The following is a 14,551-nucleotide window of genomic DNA, read 5'->3' on the forward strand; positions in this document are numbered from 1 at the left end:
CCTTCTTGTTTGCTTGACTAGTATTATAGCTACTGTTCTAACAAGGCTGTTGTTTCTTGAAGGTAAAAGAAGCTTTGCGGTAGGTCCTAGAATTAATGTGCCGGATCAGAGTAGCTGTGATTTTTGTAGGAAAAGTCCAAGTTAATTGACAGATTGGTCTGCAAGGGCAAAAGCTATCTGTCATTCAAAGATATTTCTCTATTGTTTTCTTTTTCCTTTATTTTTGCTTTTTAAGAACTTTGTCAGTAGAGGTAAGAATATTGGATATAGATATTTAGTGGCTTGGTATAGAATAAACATTTTTCTATGTAGAGAATAACAGCATAGCTGAACTGAATTTCACTCTAAGATTTACCACTATAAAATAGTAAACACAATTAAGGTGCATGTGAAGACTGAAAGGGAGCACCACCGCTTTAATATAGTTAATAGTAGAACACAGATGGCAGTTTATAACCCTCCTGTATTAAGGAAAAAAGTCTTTTAACTGTTTGTGTATATCAATGTATATCTTTTCTATATTGCAAGTAGAACAATCATTTTGACTCAGGGCTGAACATTGACATTGTCCCACATATGCAATTAAGCATTCCTGTATGCATGGCTGTTTGTTTTCAGAAATGTTTTATGATAGCCATTGTTTCCCTAGAAAGAATGGTAAATGTTTTAATGAGCTTATAGTTGATTATAATGAGCTTATACCTTATTGTAATGAGCTTATTTAATGCGTGAGGATTTCTGCTGCCTGGATGATAGAAGTGTTGACAGCCTGTGTGTGCTCTGCCTTTAAGAGGCAAGGCAGAATGAATGAGCAAATACCATTTATGTTATCTGCTGCTAGAGAAAGGAATTCCATTAAGAACTGCTACCTGGGCAGTGACATCAGGATTGGTTGATAGGAATAATGTCTATTATTATTTAGACACAGATTTCTTATTGCAAATGAAATAACATGTGCTTTTTTTTCTCCTTTTTATACTTCCTTTGACTCTCTATTGAGTTCATTTCCTAATTACACAATAGGAGGACTTGATCTCTAGTGAACTGATACTTAAGATGTGGGCCAGAGAGCAGACAATGGGAGTAAATAATGATTTGAGCATAACAAAGTCCATAGCAATTTAATATTTTTAAAAATATTTGGCCTATCTACTGCAGCTGTAACACTACATTCTAAAAGCTTTTTTCAGTGATTATGATGTCTTATGAAAATACTATGAAGGGCCTTCATAGTCTTGTTGAATAATCTTGTGTTGTCTGCACACATCTGTATGCCTGCAAGCACATGTTTACGAAAGCAATAAAAATAAAACCAACCCAAGCCCACCAACAACATCACAATATATCTGAATTAACACGATATATCTGAAGGTAGCTAAAAGCAGAGATCTGTGTGGAGAGGGCAGATGGGGCTGCATGCAGCTTTCTGACGTGTTTTCAGTAGGTTGGGTTGTGTGCAGGTGAAGAATGTAGAGCAACCTAAGTCATCATGTGAGCTGATGGCCTGGATCCTCTCTGTTGCTGCCAGTACTTTTGCTCCTAGCATTGTAAACGTGAGGGGCCTTATGTATCAGAGCCCTTGTGTCATTTGGTTTAATTGATGAAAAGCTATTTTGATAACCTGCTTGTTTGCCTGTATCATCAATTCTGTCCCTGTAGGACAGGACAGTTTAAATTTGTGTCAATTCAGTTGCTGGGCTTCTGTATTATCCAGCTCAGGTTTTAGCTTGTAATGGTGAGTGTATTCTGGAAATCAGTGGCTGTTTGCAAGCTATGTCTCCCTCCATAAGCTAGAAAATGTAATTCATTCTTGATGCTACTTAAATTGTGGCTGCTTGATAGTGCACATTCAAACTGGAGCCTTGCTGACAGAAGCTGTCTACTCACAATCTCTAAACTTAATCATTACTCTTACTTTTACAGTAACATAGTATAGATGTAATTATAGGTACCCATATGTATGTATCTGAATGTTTGTATGTGTATACATACACACTATATAAATATACATGCCATTCATATGTATTGTATTAGATGAATGAATTTGTTTTTTGGGCTTGACATACAAATACTGCTTAGATAAATGACCTGGTATTTTTTCCTAAGTGCTGAACACTTGCAATTCAATAAGATGCACTTAAGCATTAGACCTCTCTTGTTCTTGTGATCGTATCATCTGGTTTTATTGTTCTCTCAGCGGTCCTGTCACTCACCACAGTAGTTTAATATAGCAAAAACCAAAAGGAGGAACAACTGTTGTGTATTTCTTAAAGATTAATTTTGTTGTAGTTATATCCGCAGTGCTGTTTATACAATATTTTATTGCTTAAATATTGAAAGATGCCAAACGCGTGTACAAAACATGTTTTGCTGATTAATAAAAACCTGCAAAAACATCTGATTTTTAAGCATGAAAAAACACTTCAAAAGGATCTTACACAACTGTTAAAATGGAATTTTAAAGTTGGAATCTATCAACATGATCTTGCATTTTGACAGTGAATTTCTAGAACTTAACATTCTCTAGGAAGAATGGGTGTTGGTGAGCGTGATTGCAACACTAGCATTTTGTTTGCTCAAAGATGGTGCCTATTACCTTTAGTAGCTATATTTTATTGGGAGGCTTGTTCTAAGAACTTACATAACAAAGGATATTTGGGTGAACTATCTGTGTATCATGTAGATTTATACTGTTACTCAGTATGATATGCATTGCATAATGTATACAATTGTATATCTTGTGTAGAATGTTTTGAGCCACATCTTTGCTCAGTTACTAGGATTTTGGTGCTGCAGATCAAAATAACTGAAATTGTAGTAATATACAATGAGATGGAGTTGTACGTAAGATAGCCTTTGATGTCTCAAGTGTTTTGGCTGACTTAACTTGTTCACTTGGCCTTTAGGCTGAATTATTATTCTCTGTCTTTCTTTCTCACCCCAGATTAATTTCTTGGTTGTGAAGAAGTGTGAGCGCCTCGTGCCCTAATGGGGGACTCAGGATCCAGGCGATCGACTCTAGTGTCTCGGTTGCCAATATTCAGAAGAAGTATTAGCCGGAGACATGACTCCCTCCCTTCTTCGCCTTCCTCTGCCAGCACTGTGGGTGTGCACACCTCCTCCCCATCCAGCACTAACTCCAGCTCAGGGAGCACAGGCAAGCGCCGGAGCATATTCCGAACTCCTTCCATTAGCTTCCATAACAAGAAGGGGGGGGAGCAAAAGCCTGATGCCGCCAGCCAGAATGTTAACATCTCAAATGGTGCCCAGCCCTCTCTCAGTACTTTTCAAAAACTGTGCCTGGAGGAACACATTAAAAGCAGAGGAAGGCATTCGGTTAGTTTTGGCAGTTCGCGTAGCAAGAAGATAACAAGGTCTTTGACAGATGATTTCGAAAAAGGAAAGGAATCTTCAGCTAATAAGAATGTCTTCATAAATTGTATAAGCTCTGGCAAAAATGAGGGTGACGATTCTGGCTTTGTGGAGGAACAGAGCCGCTACTCTGTCAAACAGTCCACACGAAAACTTCTCCCTAAATCTTTCTCATCGCACTACAAGTTTTCCAAACCAGTTCCACAGAGTCAATCAGTTTCTTCTGTGCAGCAGACTGGGTGCATGCTGGAGATAAAATCCTATGTTGAAAGTGAGCCAGTGATTGCCACGTCCTCTTCTCCATGCTCAGCTGAGGTGATGGAGTGCATGGGGAGTGCTTTGCAGTCTCCACTGCTCTCGGCTGACCTCACGGCTGTCCAGACCCCCTCTGACTTCATAACCTTGACGGAGGATTCTGTTTCAGAGGTTGATGCTCTGCCCAGCAGTGGGAATGGCGTGCTGCTAGCAGAGGATTTTGGCCATAGTGTCTCTACCTCTCAGATAATCTTTAATCCTGCTGCTGTTCCGGTGAAGGAAATGGATTATGTGGGAAGTCCTTGCCAGTCTGCTGCTGTATCTCCTGCAAGTCATGCAAGCTTGTGTAGTGTTGAATCTAATACTTTCTTCAAAACTTCAGCTGCTAATCAAACAAAAGTATCATTGCAAGCCAATGAACTACATGTTACAGATGCCAGGCACAAAGGAGAAATGAACTCAGCAAAGGTGAATTTAGAAACCTTTGCATTACAGCATAAAGAAGAACTGGGGATGCACTCTCCAGCAGCTAAGGAGTTGAGTGGGGACCAAGAGGAAATCACTTTCTCCAAGCACAAGAGAGAAACAATTCCTGTAACAGAGCCTAAGATTATTCAGTGTTCTGAATCACAGTCCTTTAAAACGCAACAGGGATATGAAACACAACATCCTAACGGTATGTACTCTTATTTAATTGTGAGGTTTGATGGTTTTGAAGTTGACTTGCTTTCTTCTTCCCCTTAGTTATGATTTAGAGATTGTTTGGTCGTTAAGTATTAGTTTAGCATTGTCAGTGCTATCTAGAAAGGTGAGAAGTTATGAATTGTGTTTTCCTCCAAAATCAAGCTTAAATCAGAATAACAAAAGGTATAAAACAAAAACCGTTGTTTTTTTGGGATTCGGGTTTTACCATTTAGTAATAATAACATCTCTCAGTGATGTTGGTATCTTTGTTTTCTTTACATACGAAATGCATTAAGAAAGAAAATTGATTCTTGCCTCTTGTTGAATGGAAATTGTGGGATTTTTGAGGCATGCATATTTTGGACTTGAGTTGAAGGCTTGTTGTTTGGCGAAGAAAAATTGCCAAAAAATAAGCCTCCTTTAGCTGATTATGAACAATAATTTACTTTGTATCTTGCAATACTCTAGGTTTCAAAAGTTCCTGATATTCACATGCTTTTATGCTGTGATGAAATGATGCTGTTAAGTAGCTTGAAGGGAATGTTACAGTGACAGAATAAAATAGTATATTGCTGTTTCTATCTGAAATAGCGCTGTGCAGATGGTCATTTCACAGATTGTATAATGGAGAATGTTAACGATCAGCTGGGTCTTTAACTTTCAAAAAAGAGTTTGAAAATACTAACAAGATGGAGTGAATAAGCTATTCCTCAATCTCAGTTTATAGAAAATTGTAAGTAAAATCTCAAAGAAAATCATTCTCTGCTCTGATTGAAAGAACCATGTTTAATATCAACCTGAGATGTAGTATCTGATAACTTGTGGAACTTCTGTCATTTTGGCTTTGTTTTCCATGCGCTTCAGCCTAGATCATGCCACTTAAATACAGGCATTTGTTGACTTTGACTTGTGCCAGATTTGTACAACTGTTTGCAAGTCTGGTCAGGAAAGGCTGAGTATCATAGAAGCTGGAAACTAAGTTTTAAGCACGAAGTTCCACTCACAGGACCACTCTTGTGAATAATACTTCCTGTAATTCAGGAGGAAACAGTGATTTGCTCTTCCCCTAGACTATTACACGTCTATGGGACTGGATGGGATCTAGCTGAGGGTACTGAAGAAACTGGCAGAAGTGCTCACCAAGCCACTCTGCATCATTTATCAGAAGTCCTGGTCAGCTGGAAAGTCCCAGATGACTGAAGACTTGCCGTGTGAGACCCATCTACAAGAAGGGCTGGAAGGAAGATTCAGGGGAAGCCTGACCTCAGTGTTGGAGAAGGTTATAAAATACGCCATCTGAAGTGTGATCACACAGCTTCTGTGGGACAACCAGGGGGATCAGGCCTAGCCAGCTTGGCATGTCATGCTTGACCAACTTGACTTCCCTCTACAGTGTTGCAATGATGAGGTGACCTGCACTGTGGATGGGAGAAAGGTTGTTGATGTAGTCTACCTAGATTTCAGCACAGCATTTTACGCTATCTCCCACAGCATTCTCTTGGAGAAGCCTGGACATTTACTTAGTCATGTAGATTTTAAGCAATCGGAAGCAATCTTACTCTTCAGTTATTTTTCACTGTACTGGATTGTTAGATATCTTGTTCATAAATGGATACGTAACATCAAATTAATCCCCTAAATTAGCTTTCATGGGAGGAGACCTTTTTATCTTGAACCTTACTCAGGTGGGACAAAAAAAAATGGTGTTTCAATTTAAGTATGTTATCTGTTCTGAGCACTTTGGCTTTTCTTCTTTGGCTCACTTGTGAAATGGGCTCATACTTATTAATCTGATTTAGTAGAGTGGAGTAGTTACAATGAAAAACAAGGAGTGTCTCAAAGTGATCAGTTGCAAATTGTGTGTATTTCTAATCATGCATCAGCAATTGTATACTTAATGTGTATGCCTGTAAGACAGCTAACTAGTGTTGGAAGTGTACTAGACTTTTGTAAATGAACTTAATATTCAGTGAAACACTCCAGCTAATACTGCACTACTTAAAAGTCGATGATTAATTATTATGGTTTTTTAATTTTATTCCAAATGCATTTTTTTTCCAATTTGTATAGTGAAGAATTTATTTAAAATTAGAAAGTGATCAAACACATTTATGGATGCCTGAAAAAGTGCAGAAAATCCTGTTCTGTGAAATAAAATGAGCATAGCGAAAGTTTGTAGTGTTGGGAGAGATGTAATTAAAAGTATTGTTATTGTTGCCAACAGACGTTTTTTGAACACTGAATAGTATTTAAAACTGGGTGCCAATGTAAAGTATTTCTGTACACTTTATGTAACAGTACTTTCTCTTCCATGGTTGGTCTGAGGGCAGATTTCAGTGGTTGACAGCATCATAAAATGTGACTCAAATGTCTGACCAGATTGGACATTTGCATTGCAATGCATTTCTTAATATATGCCTATATAGTTTTATGCAATACTTTTTTTTTTTTTTTTTTCCTTTTTGTAAAGCTGTTAAGGAAATGTCTGCTTTCTTGCAAAAGGCATAAGAAATTAAGATTTTCACGTGTGTTACATTTATTATGTGTCATGATTTCAAGTACGACTGGGCAGGGGGACCCCTTACTCCCCTTCTGGGGAGAAGGGAAGAAAAATGATCCAATTAAGAAGGGATAACAAATTTACTACGAATGGTAAAAGAATGTAAGGTGATAATAAAAAGAGTTACAATTAATAACTCAAATGAGTGAGGAGAAAAAGAAGTCTATTACCATGCTGTTGCTTGCTGGGCTGCTGGAAAAAACCACCCCTGTCACCAGGAATCATAGGTCATGTGGAAGCCCTTGGGAAACATTACATCTCAGTGTATCTTCGTCGTGGAGAATTAGAACACATGTGAAACTGCTATAGAGAACATGAGACTAGGAAGTACAGCTCCACAGTGCACTATGTCTCTATACCCAACAGCCTGTTGCATGATGTCATGCTGTGGAATACTGATATCACTAGGACATTATGTTATTTTGTTTTCCATTTTTCCCCATCTCTGAAGTTGACCTAGCACTTGAAAACGTAATTTTCTCCTCTTTTTCCGATGTTATTTTACTTAATGGGAGTTGAGGTCTGGGATGCATCCTGCAATATGAGTTTGGAGAGCATGGATGAAGAACTGTGCTATACGCTTCTAACAAAGCTGTGACCTGGCCCTACAGAAGTTAGGGATAAGATAAGACAGGTTATGTTTTTTGCACCAGGGTATCAGTGATAGTTTTTCTGGTAGATTTTATTGGACAATAGTTTGGAAGCCTCCAAGAACGAAGAGCGAGAAGAAGGAAAGGCTATGTTTTATTTAGTTCAATAGGATCTGTTTTCTACAGGATACCTTATGGAAATTATCACTGTTACAATTTTATGTGATTCCTTGCTAAGCATTTGAAGTGAAGTGTTTTCTGTAAGAAAATATTTGTGGAGAATAATTCTCTGTAACGCTTGCTGATTGCATGTCTATTTGTAGTTGATCTTGCCAATAGCTTCAGTCCATACCGAGAAGGCAGATTTATTGAGAAGAGACTCAGATCCTCCTCGGAAGGCACTGCTGGAAGCAGTCGACTGATCATAAAACCAAAGGATGGCAATGCAGAAGAACTTAACAGCCTACGGAAGCAGAGAGCAAGCTCATCCTCTTCAAAAATGAACAGCATGGTGAGTTGATTGCTGTGTGTGTGTGTTTTTAATTCATTTACTAGTGCAGCTATATTAAGCAGCAAATATGCAAGATGGTAAAATGTAACTTAAATGTGGAGTTGAGCTTTCAAAACGTGGTTCAGGCTGAGCAACAGAGATGGAATTTTTTTTTTTTTTCAGGCTGTTACATTGCGGGAAGTATTGTACATTTGTGGTGAAGAGCTTGTTAAATAGTTGTGCTTCATAGATTTGCCTGGGATAAAAATACTGGGAGAGTCGACTACAGCAAAATTCAGTATGAATATTGCTGAAATGCAGTACAGTGGGCAACATTTTGAGTTTTACTGTTGTAGTTATTGCACTGAATCATGCACAATGAGAATGAGATGAAATTGAGTAGTTATGTAGAGAGGAATTGGTTGGTAAGGAAGCTGATCATGGAAAGGTCTGGATAGTCCCTTCCAAAACAGGTGAGAAAGTTCAGTGCTTTCACCCTAAGAGCAAGGTAAGGAGGGAGAGGAAATCATCCCTTCTGAGAACTCTTGAAAATCCCTCTGATTTTTCAATTGGGAAATCTCTGACATGTTGGATTGATGTGGGTTAGTGCTTCAGACCCTTTTTAGGGTGAAAGAGTAATAAAAGGAAGGACTGACATTATGTGCTGTCCTATAGGGAGTGAGAATGAACATTTTAGGATGAATGTAATTTATGCTTGTGCATATACTTTCAGGTGAGAGGAAAAAAAAGATGCTAAGATCAAACATATACGGCAATGGCATCCACTCTTCAGTTTATATAAATCGCTAAAATAAGTTCTACAGCTGTTCTGAGTTTGGGGTACTTTATTTGATATTCCAGAAGTCTTCCAGAAGTTCATTTGTTTTTGTTCTTGCTGGCATACAGCATGGGATTGTTCTGCTGCCTGCCCAGAGGGGAATGGGAAATAGATAAACTGGGGGGATTCTAGGTTTGTACAGGGGAGGAGAAAAAACCCAAACTTGGAGATTCAAGAGTTTGAATAACTGTTCTTCCTCCTAAACAATTCTCTCAACGTAATATGCTTGCATGATAGTAGTGTTCTTTTCTAAGACAGGCAGTAAAGGCTTAGATAGATCAATCTCCTACAGTGTGTATCAAATGTACCAAGAGGGTTGGCAGGTCCTCTAGCAGTGGCATTGATTCATTTGTGAGGCTCTGAAAGTTAATTAATAATCTGGATGTGTAATGGAAAAAAAAAAAAAAAAAAAAACCCTTTCTGCAAATGTGCTGACTTCCTAGCTGTGTAAATAATGAACTGAAACAGATGTGTGAAATTAACTGCTCAGATTACTAATTATGTATGTTTTCATCAGAATAGGCATTGTATTGAGAGTCATTCTTGCAGTGACTGATTTATGCCACAAGATGTCAATATTTAACCAAAAACTGTTTGAGAATCAAGCATTACTAAGCTGCACAAAGGATGAAAACTGAAATTCAGGGCATATTTTTTTTTGGAACACTTTGTCGACTAGCCCACGTTGTGTAATAAAATCCTGTCAAATACGTATGGTTGATACAGATGCAATTTAAAGAGATACATGTTTTGATAGTAACTCTGGGCGTTAATATGTTCAGACCATTACATTATCAGTTACCACTTAAAATATATAGACGTAACATGGAGACAAATAAACTACATCTTGGATTGATAGAGGATGTGGCTGTCTTCCATATTCCCATAGCTCCTCTTCTTTCCAATGCATACAGATTTTGTTGCTGTTGTTTGTGGGGAAAAAACAAACAAACAAAAAAAAAAAAAAAAAAAACAAACAAAAAAAGCAACTGCTAGTCAGCATGGTAAAATACCTGAATGACCTAAAATATGCAGCCCTGCAAGATCAATAAAAAGAACAGAAATTTGAGTAGTTGAAATATAAGAGAGTACCATAATAATCACATTTAAAATAATCTGATCAAGTTCCCACATCACTTAAAGTAATTTCGTTTAAGATCATCACGGGAAAAAGAGTTCATGTGCTGGAATACTTAAAATTAACAGTGGAAGTTGAGGTCAACCAGAGCAACAAAATGATCCATCACTTTTCATGGAAGTGTGATGAAAAGATCAGTATCGCATGTCTAACTTTCATCAGTAATAAAGAATAGATTTTTTAAAAGAATATAGTTTGCTCTTCAAACAAACAAACAAGAACAACCAAAAAGCAAAGAATTTGAAAAGCCAGTTGTAAATATGGTCAGTCATTAGAAACAAAAGTGTTTTATGGGAAGATGTCAATGAAAATTGCTAGAGTATGTTACTCTAGGCTTAAAAAAACAAGAACAACAAAACAACAAATTTAAGAGTTCTGTTGGAATTCATAGACCATTGTGCTCAATACTTGAGTTGCTCTATGTTTTAAGCACATGACATGCATGTTTTTGTTCCATAAAATATATGCAATAGTCTACTTACATTTGGCTCTGACATATGTGCCTTTGTCTTTGTGTCTCTGTACTACAAAAAACATATTTGACTGTGGACTGGTTCTTGCACACACCTGACTCTTAGCATATGCACTACATAACTTAAAAAGACCCAATTTTTCTGCTTTTTGCTTTCTTGGTGAGTGAATGTTACTACTGACCCTTGTGTTCTGTAGGCTCTCACTTCTCTATGTGGGCATTCACTTGAGCCCAAGTTTTTCTTCAGTTTCTCATACTATAATTTTGTCTAAATGTTGTGAGTTTGCTGCTTCTTAAATTGACATACAAGTTCTCATCCTTGCAGGTAAAGTTTTGTATGCTTGCACTCTGCTTTGCCTTTTCTTCTTTTCCCTGCAGCAAAGCAGTCTTACCTATTTGTGCCATTTCAATTAGATCTGCACTTTTTTCCAGAATGTGGCTTTGACTGTATCCTTTCTTGCTTTGCTTCTTCCCCATGATTCTAATTTATTTAGATAAAACTTTTTGTTTCCAGTTAAAGGACTCCTATGGCCTAAGGTCATTTCAGCTTTTTTCCCTCACCTTCAACAATGATGCAGGTCCTCATTGCCCACTTGTTAAACAGTAAAGCAGTTGTATTCACGCTTTCTCCCACACTGTCTGGAGTAACTGTGGTTGTCACAAAACTTTCTTCATTTCCTTTCACAGTTTTTATCTTTTGCCTTGCCTACAAATGCCAACACAATACTGAAGTGAGATCATTTCTGAAGATGCACGCTGGTCACCAGGTCACTGCAGATTTTATTCTCATCCATCCTATGCTAACACACATTTGCATTACACTTAGTATGTAGCAATACTTCGAATATCTAACATCTTTGTAAATATATTTACAATATGCATTTGAAACAGTATGTGGAATAAAAAGGTAATGGAATCCAGTAAAGTATTTCATAGGCTATTGCAGGCTTCCATTTTATAATAGGAGGGCTTGAATTCAACACAGCTCAGCCAGTTGATTGAAAGAGGTGATCATCACGCTGTACTTGCCCTTGGTCAAGGTTCACTTTGAATACTGTATGCAGTTCTTTGTCCAATAGTTTACAGTGGATGTTAAGGCACTTGAATGTGCCCAGAGGAGGGCAGCAAAGCTGGTAGCAGGGCTGGGAAGTATGTCCTGTGATGAGAGGCTGGAAATACTGTATTTATCAAGCTTGCAGAAAGGGAGGATGAAAGGTGACCTTGTTCTTCTCGGCAGCTTCCTAAGGAGGTGGCACAGGTTGTACATCTGAGGCTGCTTGAAGAGTGAGGGAGTAAAAGTTGAAATGGTTTTCTTATTTTTCTCTGTCAGTTGAAACATGGAGCATGGATAAAACTAGCTTGTCTTCTAGTCTGGTGAAGATAGAAATGGTTTTCCTATTTGCTCCAAGTTGCTTATACTTCTTCTTCCATTATTTTCTCCCTGCGAGTGGACCTGATTTTCTGCTTCATACATTGTGACAGTTGGTACTGAGGTCATTTCAAAGATGAGATTTTCAAGAAATCTGTGGCTAATTTGTAAAGTGGAAGATGTCAAATGAAGTGAGTTGAAGTGAGTTGTCATCAAGTGAGTTGAACGGCTCATAAGTTACAGTAGGTAGCAAGCAGACATATTTGGAATTGAAGATGGTTGTTTTTGTGACCTGTGAAGGCTTGAGACAGCCTGATGGGAAACACTACCTCTTTATCCACAGACTGGAAACATGTAGATGTTTAATTTCTCTAATAGCAGATAAGCTTCTGTCCTGACAGCCAAAGCAGTGAGTGAAAGGTTATGGAGAGAATGTGAGTTTTTGGGCTTTCATTTCAGATTCAAAACCAAACCAAAACAATCTTTTTTCTTTTTATATCAATATATATATCAATCTTTTGATATATCAAAACTTTTGTTTAAAAAAAAAAAAAAAAAAAAAGAACCAGGTAAGCAGAATGTCTATGCTCCTTTAATATTCTCTACATAACCTTCTTTACAGCTATCAAGGTTATGTTTCCTCTGAGTAACTGCAACCTGTTGTTAGTGTGCTGTACATATTTTAAGTCTCTTATCTGTGATGTTCACACAAGATTTTTTCGTAGTTAAAATAAGCATTACATTTTCTACTGCCATTCAATTATGAGATTTCTGCTTAATTCAATTCATCTATGCTATATTGGTCTTCTCAGGGGAGAATACTTAGCAACATGAATTCTTACTGAACTGTTTGAGCAAGCCCTGTAAGGCAACAGTTTGCTCCTTGTGTAAAGTGTATTTGACAGCATTTGTTTCTAACTAACTTTGTAGTAACATAACAAATTTTCCCCCACTTGGAATGAGTTTGACATTGTGCTTCCTTTGTGGAAGGAAACTGTGGAAGCCACTTAAAGGAAAAAATGTTATGATTTCTTTGATGGTATAAGGATGTACGGTCTAAATGGGAGTAAACTACTGACTGTAGATAAGCAGTAGTATAGACATGGTGTTCATAATTTAGCACAGATAAAGAGCCTTTCTCATACTGTTAGCAAAAAACCAAACTCACAAAAATTGAAACAGCAAATTGGGATTTAAGAATTTTGCTTAGGATTTTTAGGTCAACTAGAAAGTTTTCAGTTAAATACTGTGTGGAAAACTTATGTCTTAAGTGTAAAACTCAATTTTTAAGGTAGTGGTTATTTTTTTTTTTTTTTTAATCAGATTGCTGTTGCTATATATTTGGAATTCTTGAGATCAATTAACTCAATATTAAAAAATTAAATTAATAATATAATAATTTAGATTTTACTTACTACTTATTCTGTAATGTTATCTCTTTAAGGACACAATCTTTATAATCCATAAAAGGGTAAACTATTGTTTTTATACGGGTAGAAGTTCTCCAGTTGAATACAATTGCATTAATGCTGGTAGAAAGGAGAATAAGGTTATTAGCATTACATACTGAATATAGAACCAAATTAATTCATCTCATATTTTCTATTACAGTTTCAATTTTTACTTGTAAGTATTTCCTGAATTAATTCACAGAGAATTAGACTTACAAAACTGTAGAAGGGTGCCCTCTGTAATGTGTTAGATATGTTTTTCTGTTTTCCTGTTTTTGTGGAATACTTAAGTTTTAAAATCTTGACAAACAGCTAAGTGTAAATCACATGATGCATGGGTTTTTCTAACGCTTCTGTTAGTTTTAGTACTTACCACAAGCATTTTTGCCTGTTAATGTGAAGAGGCACTGTTTTCTCAATCTACTTTTTCAATTGATAATTTTTTTTAGGATTTCTTTTTCTACATAACATCAAAGATTGATTTCTTAACAGAAATATCTTGTGATGTGTTAAAATATGAAATAGTGATTGATAATATTTGAACAGCTATATTTGTCAGGCCGAAAAATAATTGTTCTAGTTTATTTGGACTTCGGTATTTTAATTTCCTATTCATCATCACACTTTCTATAAGCACGTGTTCAGAGTACAGGCCAATATGGTAGCAGTATTGTTATGTAGTGGCATTGAAAAACACCATTTTGTGGCCTTCAGTCTATACAATGTGGTCTGTTAAAATCTATATATTGCTACCTTTGTGTCCAAAGAGACTAGTCAGTTTGGTAGAGATTTTTACTTTCTACTCAGTGCCTGCCATGCTGTGGAGGTGTGGAAGATGTCACAGTTTTACCATGGATCAAACAATCCTCCAACAAGTTTAATTTGGTCTCTGCTGTCTTTTGCAATACTTTTATCAGTAGAACAGTGTCAGCAAGACTGGAAGATGACTTCAGAGATTTTCTGATCCTACATCCATGCTCAAAACTGTGTCAGCTAGGATTTATAGTGAAAAAGGACAGATCAGTGGGTAGGAAAGCATATTCTTGTTCTTTTCTTCCTGATTTCCTTGTGTTTTTTGTTTGCTTCTGTTGAGCACCAGTAAGCAGATCCTGGCTCTGTCTTTACTAGTCCCTGTGACCCACCCTCGTATGTGCTCCAAGCTCTTTAATAGTGGGGAGAGATAAGAATCCAAGTGTAAAATGTCACATCAGGCAGCTGTAGGGAGACTTAACAGATCTCCTTGACATATCTCTTACTGCTCTTCCAACTTACTTGTACCACTGGTCACTCCCCTGGCACGCTCTGCCTGTAGATATGATGCAGTGGTAAGAA

The 14,551-nt window shown here is 37.2% G+C and overlaps 1 protein-coding gene across 15 annotated transcripts in view; it reads left to right on the plus strand.

Moving 5' to 3' along the window:
- Positions 1-14,551, plus strand: part of CCSER1 (coiled-coil serine rich protein 1) — a 620,464-nt gene that overhangs the window by 65,160 nt on the left and 540,753 nt on the right. For all 15 annotated transcript variants that reach the window (XR_007376361.1, XM_048941935.1, XM_048941933.1 and 12 more), the window contains 2 exons: positions 2,945-4,303; positions 7,785-7,972. Coding sequence is in view for 14 of the 15 variants with exons in the window: in XM_048941935.1 (XP_048797892.1) it covers positions 2,989-4,303; positions 7,785-7,972 (1,503 nt within the window). In the remaining variant the exon portion in view is untranslated. The remainder of the gene's footprint in view (positions 1-2,944; positions 4,304-7,784; positions 7,973-14,551) is intronic.

The sequence above is a fragment of the Lagopus muta genome, chromosome 4 (assembly GCF_023343835.1).
Source record: "Lagopus muta isolate bLagMut1 chromosome 4, bLagMut1 primary, whole genome shotgun sequence".
In the NCBI taxonomy this organism is placed as follows: Eukaryota; Metazoa; Chordata; class Aves; order Galliformes; family Phasianidae; genus Lagopus; species Lagopus muta.